This window comes from Rhinoderma darwinii, chromosome 3 (genome assembly GCF_050947455.1).
Source record: "Rhinoderma darwinii isolate aRhiDar2 chromosome 3, aRhiDar2.hap1, whole genome shotgun sequence".
NCBI lineage: Eukaryota > Metazoa > Chordata > Amphibia > Anura > Rhinodermatidae > Rhinoderma > Rhinoderma darwinii.
This window is the reverse complement of record NC_134689.1, coordinates 288223783-288240747: the sequence shown is the minus strand read 5'-3', so window position 1 is coordinate 288240747 and position 16965 is coordinate 288223783. Positions and strand designations below refer to the sequence as shown.

Below are 16965 nucleotides of genomic sequence, written 5' to 3'. Positions count from 1 at the left end.
AAAAAAGCCCCCATACAGCTACATCAATTTTCCATAAAATTTGCTTTTATTGTGCGAACTACTAAAACATAAAAAATATACATATTTGGTATCACTGAAATCATACTAACCCATAGAATAAAGTTATTACATTATTTATACTGTATGACAAACGGCATAAATAAAATCGCAAAAAAACATTTTTTTTCTATCCCCCAAATTTTTTTTTACTAAATACTAATATGTACCCCAAAATAATGAAAATAAAAATATGACTTGTTTCACAAAAACAAGCAATCATACATCTACATCGATGAGCCGGTCCTTAAAGGGTAACTAAACGTTCAACAAACTTCTGACATGTCATACTGAAGTTTTGATTGGATGGGTTCCAAACATTGATACCCCCACCAATCGCTAAAACGAAGCGGCAGAAGCGCTCAGCCACTTTGTTTTTGTTCGGCTTTTTCCGGAAATCGATGTAGCGGTGTATGGACTCAATAGAAAGTCTATGGGCCCATACACGACTACATCGGCTTTCCGGAAAAAGCCGAACAGAAACGAAGCATCTGAGTGCTGACTCAAGCGCTTCTGCTGCTTTGTTTTAGCGATTGGTAGGGGTATCAGTGCTCGGACCCCCACCAATCCAAACTTCTGACATGTCACTATGACATGTCAGAAGTTTGATGAAAGTTTAGTTACCCTTTAAGGGGGTAAAAAAATGTTTAACATAAAATTTGATTTAAACAATGGTCCATTATTTTTTTTAACGATTGATTCCCTTCAAGGGGGATAAACAGAACTATGCAAATATAGTATCTGCTTAAAGTAATACATTATGTGCTTCAGTTTGGCTCTTAGGCACCCATCTCATAATCTCACAGAGCCCCTTTCAGCTTATCCATCACCTACTATTGAGAATATTCCAATAGACAACAGGTTGCTCTACTTCCACACAATGTTAAGTAGCTTAATACAGTTCATCAGTAGAAGGGCGATATCATAGAGAAGCTAAACCATGGTTATACTTTGGAAGGTTACTTATGACATATATAATCTTTTTTTTTCAGATATGGATGAATGTAGTGTAAAGAACATGTGTTTAAATGGAATGTGCATTAATGAAGATGGAAGTTTTAAATGTATCTGCAAACCCGGCTTCCAGCTTGCATCTAATGGACGTTTTTGCACAGGTATGTATGAGCACTCAATTCAATGAGATAGTCAACAGTGTTTAAGACTTAATTCACATTGGAGGGGTCCAAAACCATGAAAGGACACCAGCAAGATTGTATACATTTCCAAAGAAAAGGTTTGGTTATGTTTCCCTCATTGCCTTTTCCGTGCACTTATTCGTGGTTAAACAACAACAAAAAAAACAACAAAAACAAACTAAAGCCCCATGCACACGAACGTGTTTTTGCGGCCGCAATTCCCCCGAAAATCCACGAGAGAATTGCGGCCCCATTCTTTTCTATGGGGCCATGCACACGACCGTAGTTTTTACGGTCCGTGCATGACCCGGGAACCCGCACCGCAGAAAGAACGGGCATGTCCTATTACGGACATCTTCTGCGGTCCGGGCTCATTGTAAACAATGATGGCGGCCATGTGCATGTCCCGCGATTTGCGGGCGGCCCGCGGCTGACAGTCCGCAGCCGGCCGACCCGAAAATCACGGCCGTGCACACGGCTACGGTCGTGTGCATGAGGCCTTAAACAAAGTAAAACAGACTTGAGAAAAGACTTTCCAACACTAGTGTGAATTGAGTCTTAAACATCATTAATACATGACAAATCTGAATTGGTGTTAAAGCATGGTACATCCCATGTATCCCTAGGCTCAAAAAGCATGAGCAAACCCACCAGTTATCTTCTAAACTTCAAATCTGCTTTGAAATGCCGGGAACCAGTGTTGGGAGTAGTTTATATTCTACTGATATGTGTCATTCTCTTCTGTTTTTTTCAAACTAACCGTCTGTCTCTTTTATGTGTACGAGCCGGGTTTATTTTGAGTCTGCCCTAAGCATCTTGTATTAACTAAGCACAAGTGTACCACAACAGATGCTCTGAGGAACCTCTTGAGATTCTTCATGGCTGAGGGGGCACGTCAGAAATCCTCTTTCCACCCAAACATTACAACCCTTCTTTTCATTCTGCAATAGTAGAGTTCAGCATGCCATGTATAATGAACAGTCTATAGACATTACACATTTTTTATGTGACATTGTGGGTTTCAATCCTCTAGGATTTGGGTTTTGTAACCAGGAAAACAAAAATATTTTTTTTCTGCTATACAACACTCAACCATCAAACCACTAACATGAGTGCAAAAACATATGTGCAGCCAAATTAATTGTGGTTTATGTGTTTTTGTCTTGTTATTTTGCTCCCTCTGAACTATTTGTTTTGTCATAGTGTATTGATTTATTGTGCTGAATAATATGTTCATTTACATAAGTTGTGTAGGAAATGATTACCAAATTACCTCTACTGAAGAAAAATTACATTCTACATGTTTTTAGACATTTTGAGTATTTTAAAATTCACACTTTTTGACCTGTTTTTAGTACAGTCACTGTTCTAAATATATGCAAAGTTTTGTCCCTTAACTTTCGTAGCTTTTTCAAGTATGACTGGGAACAGCTCTTTGTTTTTCAAAAAGATTTGATTATTAGCTAATGGGTTGTGAAGCTTTTGGCTATACAGTAAATGTAAAATCTAGCACATTTGCATTATGTTTTTATCATCTTTATTGTTATTTTATGACCTATTTTTGGTGACTTTTTCACTTTGTGCAGTATAGTAAAATAACTTGTTGCCTGATTTTATAATATTTCGTTATGACAACAATGGCTTGTGTGAACACCCTGGAAACCAAGCTTCATAACACATGAATACAGTAAAACCTGAACATGAAAATGGCCGATTAACATAGTCACATTGGGTATTCATGTGTCATAAGTAGGCCTGCAAAAGGTACAACGGTAATGAGTAAGACTCATTCCACTCATAGCCATTCACACTAGTATAACAATATACACTCAAAACACTTTAGAAAAGATAACTAAATAAGAATAGATCTGTCAACAGCATCTTGTTGACTATTTCCATATAACAACCAGAACTTTTTTCTTTAATGCACAGGGTAAAAACCAAACTGAAATATAAGTAAAACACAACAAGAAAGGATATGAAGACATATTACATATATGATAGATTTTACATTTGCTGCTGTTCACATATCTGTTACTTTTTAATGACTTATGGGAAATCTTAAGAAGTGTTTAAGAGGTGATAGCATACTAGTGATTGCAGAGTCCTCCTTTGTTTAATGGGAAGAGGACTGCAATAATCTTAAGGGGTTTGGTACTTTTAAGAACCATCAATGTTAGATGGGTGTGGGCCTGACTACTTGGACTACCACCAATCACTTTCATTAATTTTTTGTGTCTGACATTACATTGAAGTAAAGAGGCGCTGTGTCCGCTAAAACTCTGGCAAATACGTTTTCCATTTATCAGTCAGACCGGCCATGCCAAAGATAGGCCTGGACCCCTTTTTTTATCAAGTCTTTTTAAAGTCCAGGGACCACTTTAACCATATTTAATCTAGCATAAAATGTAATACTTCTTTAATAGGCTTGTGGTGCATGTTAGAAATTCACAAAGTATAAGAGTGAGATGTCACCCGGTAGGTATCATCTAGGCATTTGGCATGTTGCCATGTCTACTTTACAGATGGGCTGTACAGCAGGCAATGGAATCAATAAGAAAGGTAGACAGCATTGTCAGTAGACAATTATATTTGCAGCAACCTAAAACATTGATCTGTTGATCTGTCGAGCCAGTGTGATGCTGCCGCTGGGAGTTCACTCGGCAGAGTCTTTAGTGTACTCCTAGCTTCATCGTATGATCAGTTTTCTGTTAATGCCCGACATGCTTTGAATTTCTTCATAAGCGTCTAGTGATTTTTCAGAGTTACAATCTATTATTAAAATACAGTTGGAGTGAGTTTGGATAGTGTGTGTTATGGCCATAAGCCAGCGAAGAAAGAAAGGAATAGAGGTGTTTCATACTCATTTTGTCCTTTTAAGGTCAGGACTGTTGCACATTGCCGGCTGTCTTCTGTGTTGTGGTCTAGCTTGTTTGCATGGTTACATTGTATATGTCATTTATTGCTGTACTTGTAATGATTTACTGTAGCTACGAAGATGAAAACAGTTAGTAACCTACATTGCAATACAGCCAGATCACAATCGTTCTCATTTTTTATTATGCAGTTGTTTTGGGACATTGGCTTGTTGTCTAGTTAACACATTATCAAAATATGAAACAGATCTACCAATATGTCCGCCTTATGTTTACAGCATTTACTAACAATGAAATAGCATTAAGTTATGGGATGCATAACTCGTGTGTATCCAGTGGAGTCATAGACTCATTTTAAAGTAATGCAATACAGATAATGTAATAGATATAGATAGATGTAGACGTCTTTATATAACACACTAAATAAACAATGGCTAGATCTCTTATCTTGACTTTTTCAATGACTTTTCAATGGCTTTTGTTTTGTGATATCACGCTGCAGCAAGTTATCAGAGTCAGGTTAAAGACGGCTACATCCGTATATATTATTGATATTATTATATTAATTTCCCGATTATTATCCATAATGTAAATTGATTATATCTTAGTGTAAATGTTTCTAGTAATATTGCATCCAGCCTGCAATTAATAATGAAGGGGTATTCCCATCTTAGAATGTTATGTCATATCCTCCATAACATTATGATTTGTGGGGGACGACCTCTGGGATCCCTGCCGATTAGGAGAATGAAGGGACTGAGGTCCCTTCGACTCATTTCCTGCACAGTGGGGCTCCTGGCCACTTGCTGTGCTGGGAATTGCAACACAGCCCCATTCACTTTACAGGAGCAGCAGTGCTTAAAGCGTACCTAACCTTCCATGTGAATTTTCAGAATTTGCTGTAATATGTGTGTACATAAGGAATAACACTATTTCTGGGTGAGATATAACACTTACTATTAACCTGCAGCAGCGTCTTCTCTCTCCTCTGCCTATCTCTTTCTGTCTCTCTTTGCTCCTTCTCCCTCCCCTCCCATCCACATAGACTTCTATTGGCAGCTATAACCTGATCTCTCAATGAGGTGATGGTCTGTCTCTCTTGAGGAGATGGAAAAAGCAGTAAAGGAGTGAGCAAACAGTTCGGTGGGAGGGTAGGGGGAAGGAAAGGAGTCTGATAAGTGGTGAAAGAAGTATTTTTTCTTAATAAGATATATTACAAAGTTTCTAAAATGTGCTTGCACTATTGCTTTATGCAAAGTCTGTTGAAAGGTCAGTGTCCAGTTAGCTAGTGCTGCTGCTCTTTCATTTTGAGGATCATTGGGGTCGCGCCCCTACGATCACTAATAGATGGCATATCCTAGCAATATGCAATCACTTGCCATCATGGGAATACCACTTTAATGGATAAGCTTGTGGTTTATCTATAGTGTAGCTCAAGCTCTGTGCTACCTTCAAAATTGTATTAGGGAAATACACAGACTCTTATAAATATGGTTACTACTAAAAGTGCTCCCTTTGTCAGAATTGATATAAAAATGATGCCTTACTGTAACATACACAAACCCAATTTTACAACAAATGTGTCTGGAAGCTCATTCACAGATTGCAGGCTGTGTAAGGCTATGTTAATATCAATTTTTTTGCCCTATGTGTAGCGTATACGCTGGGAAAACCTACCGATGTATACCTTAAAAGTAGGCTGTGAAGGTTGCCTAACAGTGGCATCTGTCACCATAGACTACTGTATAATGGAATATATTAAACGGGATACTTCATGAACTTTACAGACCCTTTTCATGACGTATCCATTAAACGGACACAATAATAGCCTATAAATGATGGATGCCACTGTTAGGCATTCCTCACATGCATCCACCACCCATAGACTATTATGGTTTCCGTTTAAAGTATACGTCATGAAAATCTTTTAAAATCCCACGACGTATAGGTCAAATGGATGCCTGTGACGTATGCCATACAGTCGCATAGGTCACCCAAAGGCTCCCAAGTTAAAAAAAAATCTATTTTTTTGCAGTATCTTATTATATGGCACAGCGTGGCCTGCCATGCTATTTCATACATTTAAAAAAATTGTATTCCGCGGTATATATATATATATATATATATATATATATATATATATACATATATATATACGCTGTGTAAAAGTACACAGCGTATCCGTGCTGGCGGCCACAGTGAATTCCACCTGAAAAACCACACCAAATGTGTGGTGCAGTTTTTCGGCAGGAATGTCAGCTGCGGAAAACTGCACATAAAAAAATGTCATACTTACGTAGCCATGGCGATGCTTCCCTCTGCCATCCAGGAATGCAGGCCAGCCTCCTGGGATGACGTTTAATCCCATGTGACCACTGAAGCCAGGAGGCCGGCCTGTATGAAGAACCACAAAGTCCTGGGTGGGTATATTTTGCGAATTTCGCGGCGGCATCGCAGCTTTTCCGTCTCAAAAATCGCAACATCTGCTGTTTGACGCGTGTTTTTCCTGCCCATTGAATTAAATGGGGAAAACCAACAACATAAAAGCAGCGATTACGCACATACAATTGACATGCTGTGGATTAAAAAACCGCACCGCAGGTCAATTTCTGAGCGGTTTTTCCGTTCATCAATTACGCAGCGTGTGGATAAGATTTGTTTAAATCTCATCACTCTGCTGCTACTGTATTATGCTGCGGATTTTCCGCAATAAAATTAGTTGCAGAAAATCAGCAGTATTTACACTACATGTGAAGTTACCCTTAGTGTGTAAGCTCAAATCTTTCCCATCGTACACACTAAACCTAGGGAAAAACATGATGTGAATGGGGCCTTAACAGCAGCTATGTGGGTACGTACGTTGGAATTGCACATAGCCATGTAGGTTAATATGTTCTTGCTGCGAAAAGTAGTGTTTGCAAAAAAGATGAATGTATTACTGAATTGCTAGTAGACTATATAGGTAATAAAAATGTATTACTAAAAAGTTGACACATGAGCTACAAAAGTTATAGAATTTGCCTTGTTAACATTGGAAAAATTTACATCCAAATATATGAGGTATGTCATTCTAATAACCCATACAAATATCAATTTTGTAAAGCATTTCCGAGATTGATGAGTTCTACAGATTTGACAGGTGGCGTATATATCACACTATGATTTTATCATTTCAGATATCGATGAATGTGAGACTGCAGGCATTTGCATGAATGGCCATTGTGTCAACACTGATGGTTCCTTCAGATGTGAATGTTTCCCTGGTCTTGCAGTCGGACTTGATGGACGTGTGTGTGTAGGTAAGATATTGTATAACTTCTTTATTTTACATCCCTGATATACACTCACTAGTTATACCTTTCAAGTACTGAGGAATGAATCTGAACTAATTGTCATGTTTCTAGAACAGGCTTGGAATTACGTGGTCCGCCATGTTCAGCATTGGGAAATTCTCCTGGTTTCAGTTGGTTATTTCAGATATTGTCGACTTCCCATTAGTTAGAACCAGACTGGCCATCCTTCATTGACCTTTTCACTACAGAACTGGTGCTTGCAGGCGTTATATTAGTTGTGCATAATTTTATGTAAACTCAAGAGACTGCTGGGCATAAAAATCCCACAAGCCGAAGAATTTTTTTAGATATTCAAACCCATCATGGACCAACAAGCAGTCCACAGACAAAACCACAAATTCCCCCCATCTAATTTTTGTTCTGCATGATAGCGGCACCTCTCCGCCATGTCTATCAACAAGCAAATGGAATACCTAATAATACTTTTTTTTTTTTCATGTGACAGCTAGCAACCAATACAACAAAAGCTTTGTCTCTTACTGCTTTATAGGTTTGGTTCGTTATTTCACATGTTCAGTCCAGCGTGCCTATAATAAATATGTAATTCTGCTACTCATTGCCTGCATTATAAAATCAGTAAAAATGGAAGTTGCACATCTTGGAGAAGGCATTGTAAGGTCATATGAATCCATGCCTGCAATTAACCCTTTCTATGCATACATTTTATTACAGACACTCACATGAGGAGCACATGTTATGGTGGCTACAAGAGGGGTCAATGTGTTCGGCCTTTATTTGGTGCTGTGACAAAATCGGAGTGCTGCTGCGCCAGCACAGAATTTGCTTTTGGAGAACCATGCCGACCTTGCCCTGCAAAAAACTCAGGTATGAAAACCTGTTAGTTGGAACCATATTAGTGCGTGATTTAGGTAAAGTATGTGCATCAATACATTTCAGAAATTTGGGATTCTGTATTTGGTTCTTCATAAATATTATGGTAATAATATTTCCTGACTTCTATTATAATTGTCATACTAGTATTTCTCACTATCATCCAAAACTGTCCACCTATCAGTATTTTTGAACCACTTACTAACCATATATCTTCCATGCAGAAACACCTACTAAGCCATTACTGCCCCAAGCACGCCATACCCCTACTTGCCAGAATAATGTTCTCATCTTCTAGCAGTGCCAAACACATCAGGGTATATTCCTCCCTCATATGCAAAGAGGGTGTCTATTAATAAAAAAACTCCTTACCCTCAGCTTTACCCCAACACAACACTGTCTCCTGGCATAGCGCACAATACCACATTGTAATAGCATCTTTATTCCCATTGTAAAATTTCACGACCAGACCCATACAAGTCATGTCCTTCTTTCCAATCCTCATTTACTCATGCTATTTATAAGTATCTTGTTTCTGAGATATACTGTTCAATTGTTGGTTTTCTTAATAACAGGCTACAATGGTATTTCCTGTGTTTTCAGATGAGTATCAAGCATTATGCAGCAGTGGCCCAGGAATTACATCTGTAGGAACTGGTATGTAGGACTAATATTCTGAAATACTAGTAAATGCACCTAAAGTAGTAGACAAAAGGGGACAAGGATTATGCTCCGCAGGTGTCTTCCCTGGAGAAGCAGGGGATTCTAGAGAAATCTTGTTTCATCAGTCATCTGAAAAATAAAAATGAGTTTTATGTATGAGAATTTCAGAAGTCTTTATTGGCCTTAAAAGACCAACTTTTATAGGTAAAACTAGTGAGGTTTTTCATGTTTTTAACTAATTTAGTAATAATAATTGAACAGGTGAGGATTGAGCTAATAAGTAAGTTGAGAGCTTGATTTAGGTGATACAACATGACTGCTTTTTTAATGTCCGTGTTAGGCAAGGTTCACACATGCCGTTTTCGGCTCTGTTTTTTTTAGCCAAACACAGGAGTAGACACAAAAGAAAATAGACGTAGCAGTCTTTTGTTTATACCTTTCATTCCATTTTGGATCCACTTCTGGCTTTGTAGGAGATAGGGCACTTATAATCTGGTGACAGAGATTCTTTAAAAAACTGAGCCAAAAGCTGCAACAAAACTGCATCCAAACCGTGTTTTTGATTCTGGCCTTAGGGCTGCAACATCCGGAACCCTGGAATCGAGAATCACCCTAGGTTTCTGATATTATTAGGATCTGTTCACACTAGTGCTATGGCTTCTATTCTTATAGGAGCCATGACAGCTATGACGCATCCATTTCAAACGGATGCCAATTAATCCTAATGGATCCCATTGATTTATAATGAGGTGCGTCAGATTTTAGTATTTTTTATACTAAGAATAGTTCTACAGATTATTCTATTCTTGCTTTAAAAAATACCGGAACCCTTTACAGAAAGGTAATAACTCCAATGTGAAGAGAGTCTAAAAGCCACTAGGTTGTTCAGGCATGTATATAACTGCAAATGCATATTGTGGTGTTTTTCATGTTATGCTCCGAGACTGACTATCCCATAGAAAAAGATTAAAGGGGTTGTCCAGTCATAAGAAATTGATGGCCTTTCCTCAGGATAGGCCATCAACATCTAATCGGTGGGGGTCTGATTCTCGGCAGCCCCGTTGATCAGCAGCTGTTTTAAAGTGACTGCGGCTCTTGTACGAGTACTGCTTCCCCTTCATTTCTTATCTGCTTGTACTATGAATTGCTGACACACTTGTAGCACTTGTATTACAGTATACACTTTAATTGGAGAAGGTTGTAATACTGTCAACCGCCACTACAAGTGTGTTGTTGGCGATTCACAGTGCGAGCAGGGACCGTGATGAAGGGAAAGCAGCACTCGTACGAGCGCTGTGGCCCCTTCAAGGCAGCTGTTCGGCAGGGTTGCCCAGAGTCGGACCCACATGATCAGATATTGATGGCCTGTCCTAAAGATAGGCTATCAATTTTTTATGACTGGACAACTCCTATAACTGATTTTTTTCTTATAAATATTGAAATCTTGCTCTGTTTACTATATTATAAGGGCAGCTAATTAAAACCATTTCTGCTTTTTTACTTCTTTATTTCTCCAGCCACTGGTTTGTTAACGTACACCGTCTTTATGCAGGTTTTTTCCCATAAACCATAAGAAAGTAATTAAAAGGGATCAATTATAGAATCCATTTCATGCAAAACAATGTAATTACATATTGTATATAAATATAATCCTTAGAACCAGGAAAGTTGCCAGGGGTTATATCCTAGTAATATGTGTACTTATCGTGATGAAACACGAAATACCGATTTTTATTTTGTAAAAAAGTAACAGGACTAAGAAAAGTTATTTAGAGTCCCCAGCAAAAGACTCATTATTGCATCTCGGTAAAAAAAGAGTCAATCAAAGGGTGTCATAAGTGTCAACTATATGGTGTCATAGATTGCAAAAGCACACGGTGAGCTTTTATATAGCACCATTGTGTTGGTAAACTTTACATGCAAGAGTAAAAAAAAAGGTAAGGAGATGAATTACGCAGTATTGAGGGTTAAGTTCCACTAACGTCCACAGACCTTGTAAAATTTTCCCAAGCATTTGGTGACTCTTTAGGACTGTTTTGTGATAAGGAACAATATTATTTCGGAATGATAAGGTAAGGGGTCTCTGAGTGATCCACCAAAGGGCAGCAGACTTTAGGGCAAGAAGAGTGAATCCACCAGGAGTATCCCCTGGTGGGCCTAGATTCAGTCACAATAATCAGGCCCATGAGGTTAAAAAACGGCAATGGGAAATCACTTTCTAATGGGGCCCATTACTTTTTCGGTGATTTCATAAGCAAACAAGCAGTTTGAGTGAAGGAGAAACCCAACATTTAATATTAGATTTATTGCTATATTTTCTTGTTAAAATACTAACAGTGTATTGTTTTATTGCATTTTTTTTTAAACATCTTTTTATTGAATTTTCAAAAGAGCAAAATAACAGAGCATTTGGCCATTACAAGATAATAACCAGAAATGACAATACAATATGACATAGTTTACATGATATGTCAGATATCAATGTAATAACCCAATAACCTAACAGCCCCCCTCCTCGCGATTCCCATAGACAACAGGTTTAATGTAATAGCACATTATTATAAGAAACAAGTAAATAGAGCCTAAACGGAATCGCCACCATATCCGTATTGCCATTTTCATATCATGTATTAACCCTTCAGATTTCCCAGCGTAACCAGCCAAGTGTCTTGTCAAGTACCAAGATGTGTAATGAAAGGGAGTCTTCAGCTCCGTAATTTCGCTTGATTGGAAATGTTTACATATAAAAGTTTTCAATTTTTGGAAAAACTTGGGTGCATGGGACTCTGCTAAGAGTTGACTTTCCAGACTGTCCATGTGTATTAGGGCACATTCAGACGTGGCGGAATTGCTGTGGAATTCCGCTGCGGACAGTCCGCAGTGGAATTCTCCAGCGGCCGTTTTTTACAGTTGTTTCAATACATTTTTAGGCAAGTTAGTTCAGACGTTGCGGAAAACTCCGCTGCGGACCATAGGCTGCGTTGCAGAAATTTCCCTCCGCAGCATGCACTGTCTGTTGCGGAGAAGAAGCGGAATTTCACTGCGGATTTCAGCCTTTGCAATGCAAAAACTGAAAGATGTGGCAAGTCCGCTGTGTTATCTGCAACGTCTGAACTACCTGTCAAATATGCAAATGTTGGTGCAGATTCGTTGCGTAATTGCCTCAAATCTGCACCAACATTTGCAGCGGAAAAATTCTGTCACGTCTGAATCTGCCCTAAATTTTTTCAACTGGGATTATTGCAATTTTTTTGTTGTGTCTTGCACACAACAGCCACCGTTGTTCATTCACATGAAAATCTGAGAGACTTATTTTCATCGAAGAATGAATTAAAAAATAAAATCTCATGAGCTTTTATGTGTGTTTTAACATAATCAATGGTTAAAATTATCGTTACGGGCTGTGAATAAATAAAAAGAAAGGAGGTTTGTGAATATAGTGTACTGAAAATTACTGCAGGGGTAAAGTCATTATAAAGTATAAAAGTAATTGAGGAATTAATAATTTAAAGGGAACTTATTATTAAATTCAATATTTAACACTTTGTTTCAGATATCAATGAATGTGCTCTGGATCCTGATATCTGTCCAAATGGAATATGCGAAAACCTCCGTGGAACCTACAAATGTGTCTGTAATTCCGGATACGACGTGGAAAGTAGTGGAAAGAATTGCGTTGGTATGTCTTTTTTTTAACAGTTATTTGGTCTGAAATTTCTATTGAGGAGAACCAGTATAAGCACGGATGCTGAATTCACTATGTATGACTACTAGCATATTTGACATCACTGAAGCAGTGATGCCGGGGCCTGAAGAGTTTGAAACTGGGAGCAGTGTGTTAGTAAAACATATATGGCTGTCATAAATCTGCCATTCATACTGTTCATTAATAATGTGTGGTCTTTAGACATTGGGCTGGTCTGCGCATATTTTTGCAGAAACTTTTTTTCATGTCTTGGCAGACTCTGCAGCTGCACAGAACTTGTCCAGCTGCAGGAGAGAAGGGATGTCTGTTAGAGACAGCTAGACTTCCCATAGTGAAGACAAGGATAGTTTATGACCTTCTCTGCCTTCCTGATCGATAAATACACAGCACTCAATGACCACTAGGTATACATTACAGGAAGCAGCAGATCCAACAATCACATGATCGCCAGGTGCTGGGCAGCTGGATATTAGCAGATCTAGATCAGATCTGCAATGATTGTGTCAGGAAGCTGTATTTCCCTGTAACTGGGGCTAATATTCCAGTAACTGTCCCAGTTACAGAAAAATCGTAAAATGTTCCCCAAAGATCTCTTATTCACTGTGGGGCAAGATTTAAGACAGTGCCAGTCTTAATAAGAATCAAGCTGGAGTAAAATGGGATAAATTTATTGACAGGCACATGCCCTTGATAAATTTGTTGCATCTTTGGCTGTCTGGGTGGCACTGAATGAAATCTACTCCAGCCGAGAGCTGGCGAAGATTTCCGCTATTATTTACGCCCTACCGCTAAGTTATCCCAACTTTTTTGAAAAGTGGCAATAGTGGGGAAAAATGCGACTTTTGGGCTTTTTGCAAATTTTTTTTCTCCAGAAAACTGGCGTAGAAAGTTGTTAAATAACCCCAATGTATAAAAATAAATAAAAACAACAAAAAATGCCACTGTTAGCCAAAGCCACAGTGGTTGTCCCACCATTACAAAAAAACTATAAATCGCTAGAAGAAAATGACCGTAACAGAAATGGCGACACAATAAAATATGTATTGTAGTGGCAATATAAAAAAAATATGAAAACAGACACATTTTGCTTATTCTTTTTACATTTTCCTCAGATAACAGAAAATAATAATATAATAATACTAATATAATAATGGCATAATAAAGCCACATGTGTCACGGAAAAACAAGAAAAATGATTTGAATAACCAAGTAAAAACGTTATAACTTTCTGTAGTAAAAATAAATAAATAGATGTGCCTAGTCATTAACACAAAAATAGTAAACCTACAAAGAACCTCAAAACAGGGTAAAGCAAAAAGGAGAATCCCCAATATGACTCAGAAACAACCTACAAAGCGCGAAAGCGCAAGGGACATAACATCCCAATAGAATATGAACATAACTACCATGAATATGAAAAAATATACATCTTTATTATTACATAACGATACATGGTATTACAATAATAAATACAACAAGAATAACGGATCATATATCAAGAGGAATAGCAGTCAGGTACAGATGACAACATACCATGAGGGAAACAAGAGACAACCAAACTCAGAACACGTCCCAATACTAACATGCCATGCGCACAAGTATAATATAATGCCAATAGGGTATAAAAAGTATATATATGTTAGGCTACATCTATAAAAGGAATGCTGCCCATTGCAAAATATGCATAGCAAATGCCCGCTACCGATCAACAGCGCAGATACAGGCAAAAATTACAGATATATGCCAGAAAAGATAAATGTGAAAGCGGATATACCTGTGGACATGATGGCAGCACGGGACGTGGAGAGATGGCACAGGAACGCCTCGACGCGCGTTTCGCCTGCGACCGGCTTCGTCAGAATCCAATACAAACTAGATGTTTTTGATGAGAGTTGATAATAGTGATACGTAATGTGGGGAAGTTTGTCTCACCATCAGTATACACTTGTCATAAACTTATTTCATGTAAATTGACTAATGGGGTTCCGTGTTTGCACCTTTATAGATATCGATGAATGTGCCTTGAACAGGCTTCTCTGTGACAATGGACAATGTCGGAACACTCCAGGAAGCTTCTCCTGTACTTGCCCTAATGGATACGTCTACAAGCCTGAACTAAAAACTTGTGAAGGTAAAACAACTATGTCCAGCACAATCTCATTTCTAAGTAACTGATTGAAAAAAATGACTTTATTGCTAATGATAAATATTCAGTATCTAGTGTGTCCCTGTCCAGCGTAGATGAGATACATGGTGGACTTCACATATAAGTTATTGAATAAAATAACAAATCCTACTGATAAATATATAACTACTGTGGCATTTCTGTTATGGCTGATGATACCACTTATTTGCCTTGTTTAAGTACTTGTGCATCTTCTATTTCAGAATTTGGTAACAAAAATAGATATCACATCACGTAGGTGTAACTTGAAGCTCCTGGCCCCAATGCAAAATCTGTGCCAGGATTCCCCACCTACTATGTTCCATTTATAATATTAGTGTCTTTTTAATCAACAAAGGGCCCCCTTAGGCACCAGGGCCGGGTGTGACTGCTACCTCTGCACCCCCTATGCGCCCGTGATCTCATATAAATGGAAGATGAATTGTGCCGATAAAACAATTGATTACATATTTAGTTAATTTGACGTTACATAACTTGTATATGAGAATGTCAGTGAAAAATAGATTTGGTGTCCCTGGCTAATTATAAAATGTACTTTAGATCTGAGCATTTAACATTAGACATTCCATATAGGAAATGGTTCTTTACAGTTAGAGTAGACAAACTATGGAATGCCCTACCCCAGGAGATAGTATTGGCACATACTATGTCAGCATTTAAAAAAGGACTAGATGTCTATCTAATGACAGATGGCAATGAGGGTTATAACTAATCTAACAATAAGGCTCTGTTCACATCTGCGTTGGGCGTCCCGTTCTGGCAATCCGTCTGAGGTTTCTGTCAGAACGGGACCCTGAGCAGACACAAACTAACACCGACGGAAACCAGAGGTTTCCGTCTCCATTACCATTGATTTCAATGGTGATGGAGCCGGTGCCCGTGGTTTCTGTTTGTCTCTTTTGTGCACCGGATCAGTCGTTTTGCCGGAAGCAACAGCGTAGTCGACTACAATATTGCTTCCGGCAAAACCTCTGGTTTCCGTCGGTGTCAGTTTGTTTCTGCTCAGGGTCCCGTTCTGACTGAAACCTGTGACGGAATGTCAGAACGGGACCCCAACGGAGATGTGAACAGAGCCTAAATGACGTGTAATTTGTTGACAAAGGTTGAACATGATGGACCTGTGTCTTTTTTCAACCTATGTGACTATGTAACATTTTATCTTTAATTTGTTTATTTTTATTTTTTTACAAAATCCAGTTGATTAAGATGTGCATACAGATCTTTTGTTATATTTTAATAATCTATACAATGTGCACCACATCATGTCACATCTGTATCTTCAGTAACAATACGTATGATTCCAACATTAGGTGCTTGTTTTGGTGACACACTGCTTTAAATTACAATTGTGAAATAATCCACATATTTATTTCAGATATTGATGAATGCGAGTCCAACCCATGCATTAACGGTCAATGCAAAAATATCCTAGGATCCTTTGTGTGCGAGTGTTCCTTTGGCAGTACTCTGGATGAAACGAAGACAATTTGCGTTGGTAAGGGAAAAGTCAATGAAGTAGTCAAGTAGTTAATAATAATCATTTGATCCTTTTTAAGTTTTGACACACATTTACAAAACCTCTTCTATGCTCCTGCACAGTTAGATGTGTAGTTAGGCAAATATCTGAGGCTCGGAGAGTTTTGGGTGCTAGTTTAACTTTAACCCATATCGATGTCACATCCAAATGTTAGAAGCTAATAGCATATCTGGCATTTTGGTTCTGCCTCACTTCAACCATTCTATGATTGGCTGGAATGAAGAAAGCAGAGATACTGCTTGCTTTGGGTGATGCAAAATTGTCAAAATTGGTACTGTAGCCCTCAAATCTGTACACTTGAAGAGTGGGCAGTAATAATGCCGGGATCTTCATGTCTTGGTCAGACAAGACCTTCTTTGAAAGGTAAGGGTATGTTCACACGGCCTATTTACGGACGTAATTCGGCCGTTTTAACCCCAGAATTACGGCCGAAATTACGGCTTGAAAGCGTTGACAAACATCTGCCCATTGAAAAAGCAATGGGCTGAGGTTTGTCTGTTCACACGAGGTGTATATTTACGCGTCGCTGTCAAAAGACGGCACGTAAATAGACGCCCACGCCAAAGAAGTGTCATGTCACTTCTTCAGACGTAAATGGAGCCGTTTTCCATGGACTCCATG

The 16965-nt window shown here is 38.4% G+C and overlaps 1 protein-coding gene across 2 annotated transcripts in view; it reads left to right on the top strand.

Annotated features, from left to right (window-relative positions):
* Nucleotides 1-16965, top strand: part of FBN1 (fibrillin 1) — a 219263-nt gene that overhangs the window by 113740 nt on the left and 88558 nt on the right. For both annotated transcript variants that reach the window (XM_075858025.1, XM_075858024.1), the window contains exons 15-21: nucleotides 1050-1172; nucleotides 7246-7368; nucleotides 8095-8247; nucleotides 8857-8910; nucleotides 12470-12595; nucleotides 14628-14753; nucleotides 16183-16302. In XM_075858025.1, the coding sequence (XP_075714140.1) occupies nucleotides 1050-1172; nucleotides 7246-7368; nucleotides 8095-8247; nucleotides 8857-8910; nucleotides 12470-12595; nucleotides 14628-14753; nucleotides 16183-16302 (825 nt within the window). The remainder of the gene's footprint in view (nucleotides 1-1049; nucleotides 1173-7245; nucleotides 7369-8094; nucleotides 8248-8856; nucleotides 8911-12469; nucleotides 12596-14627; nucleotides 14754-16182; nucleotides 16303-16965) is intronic.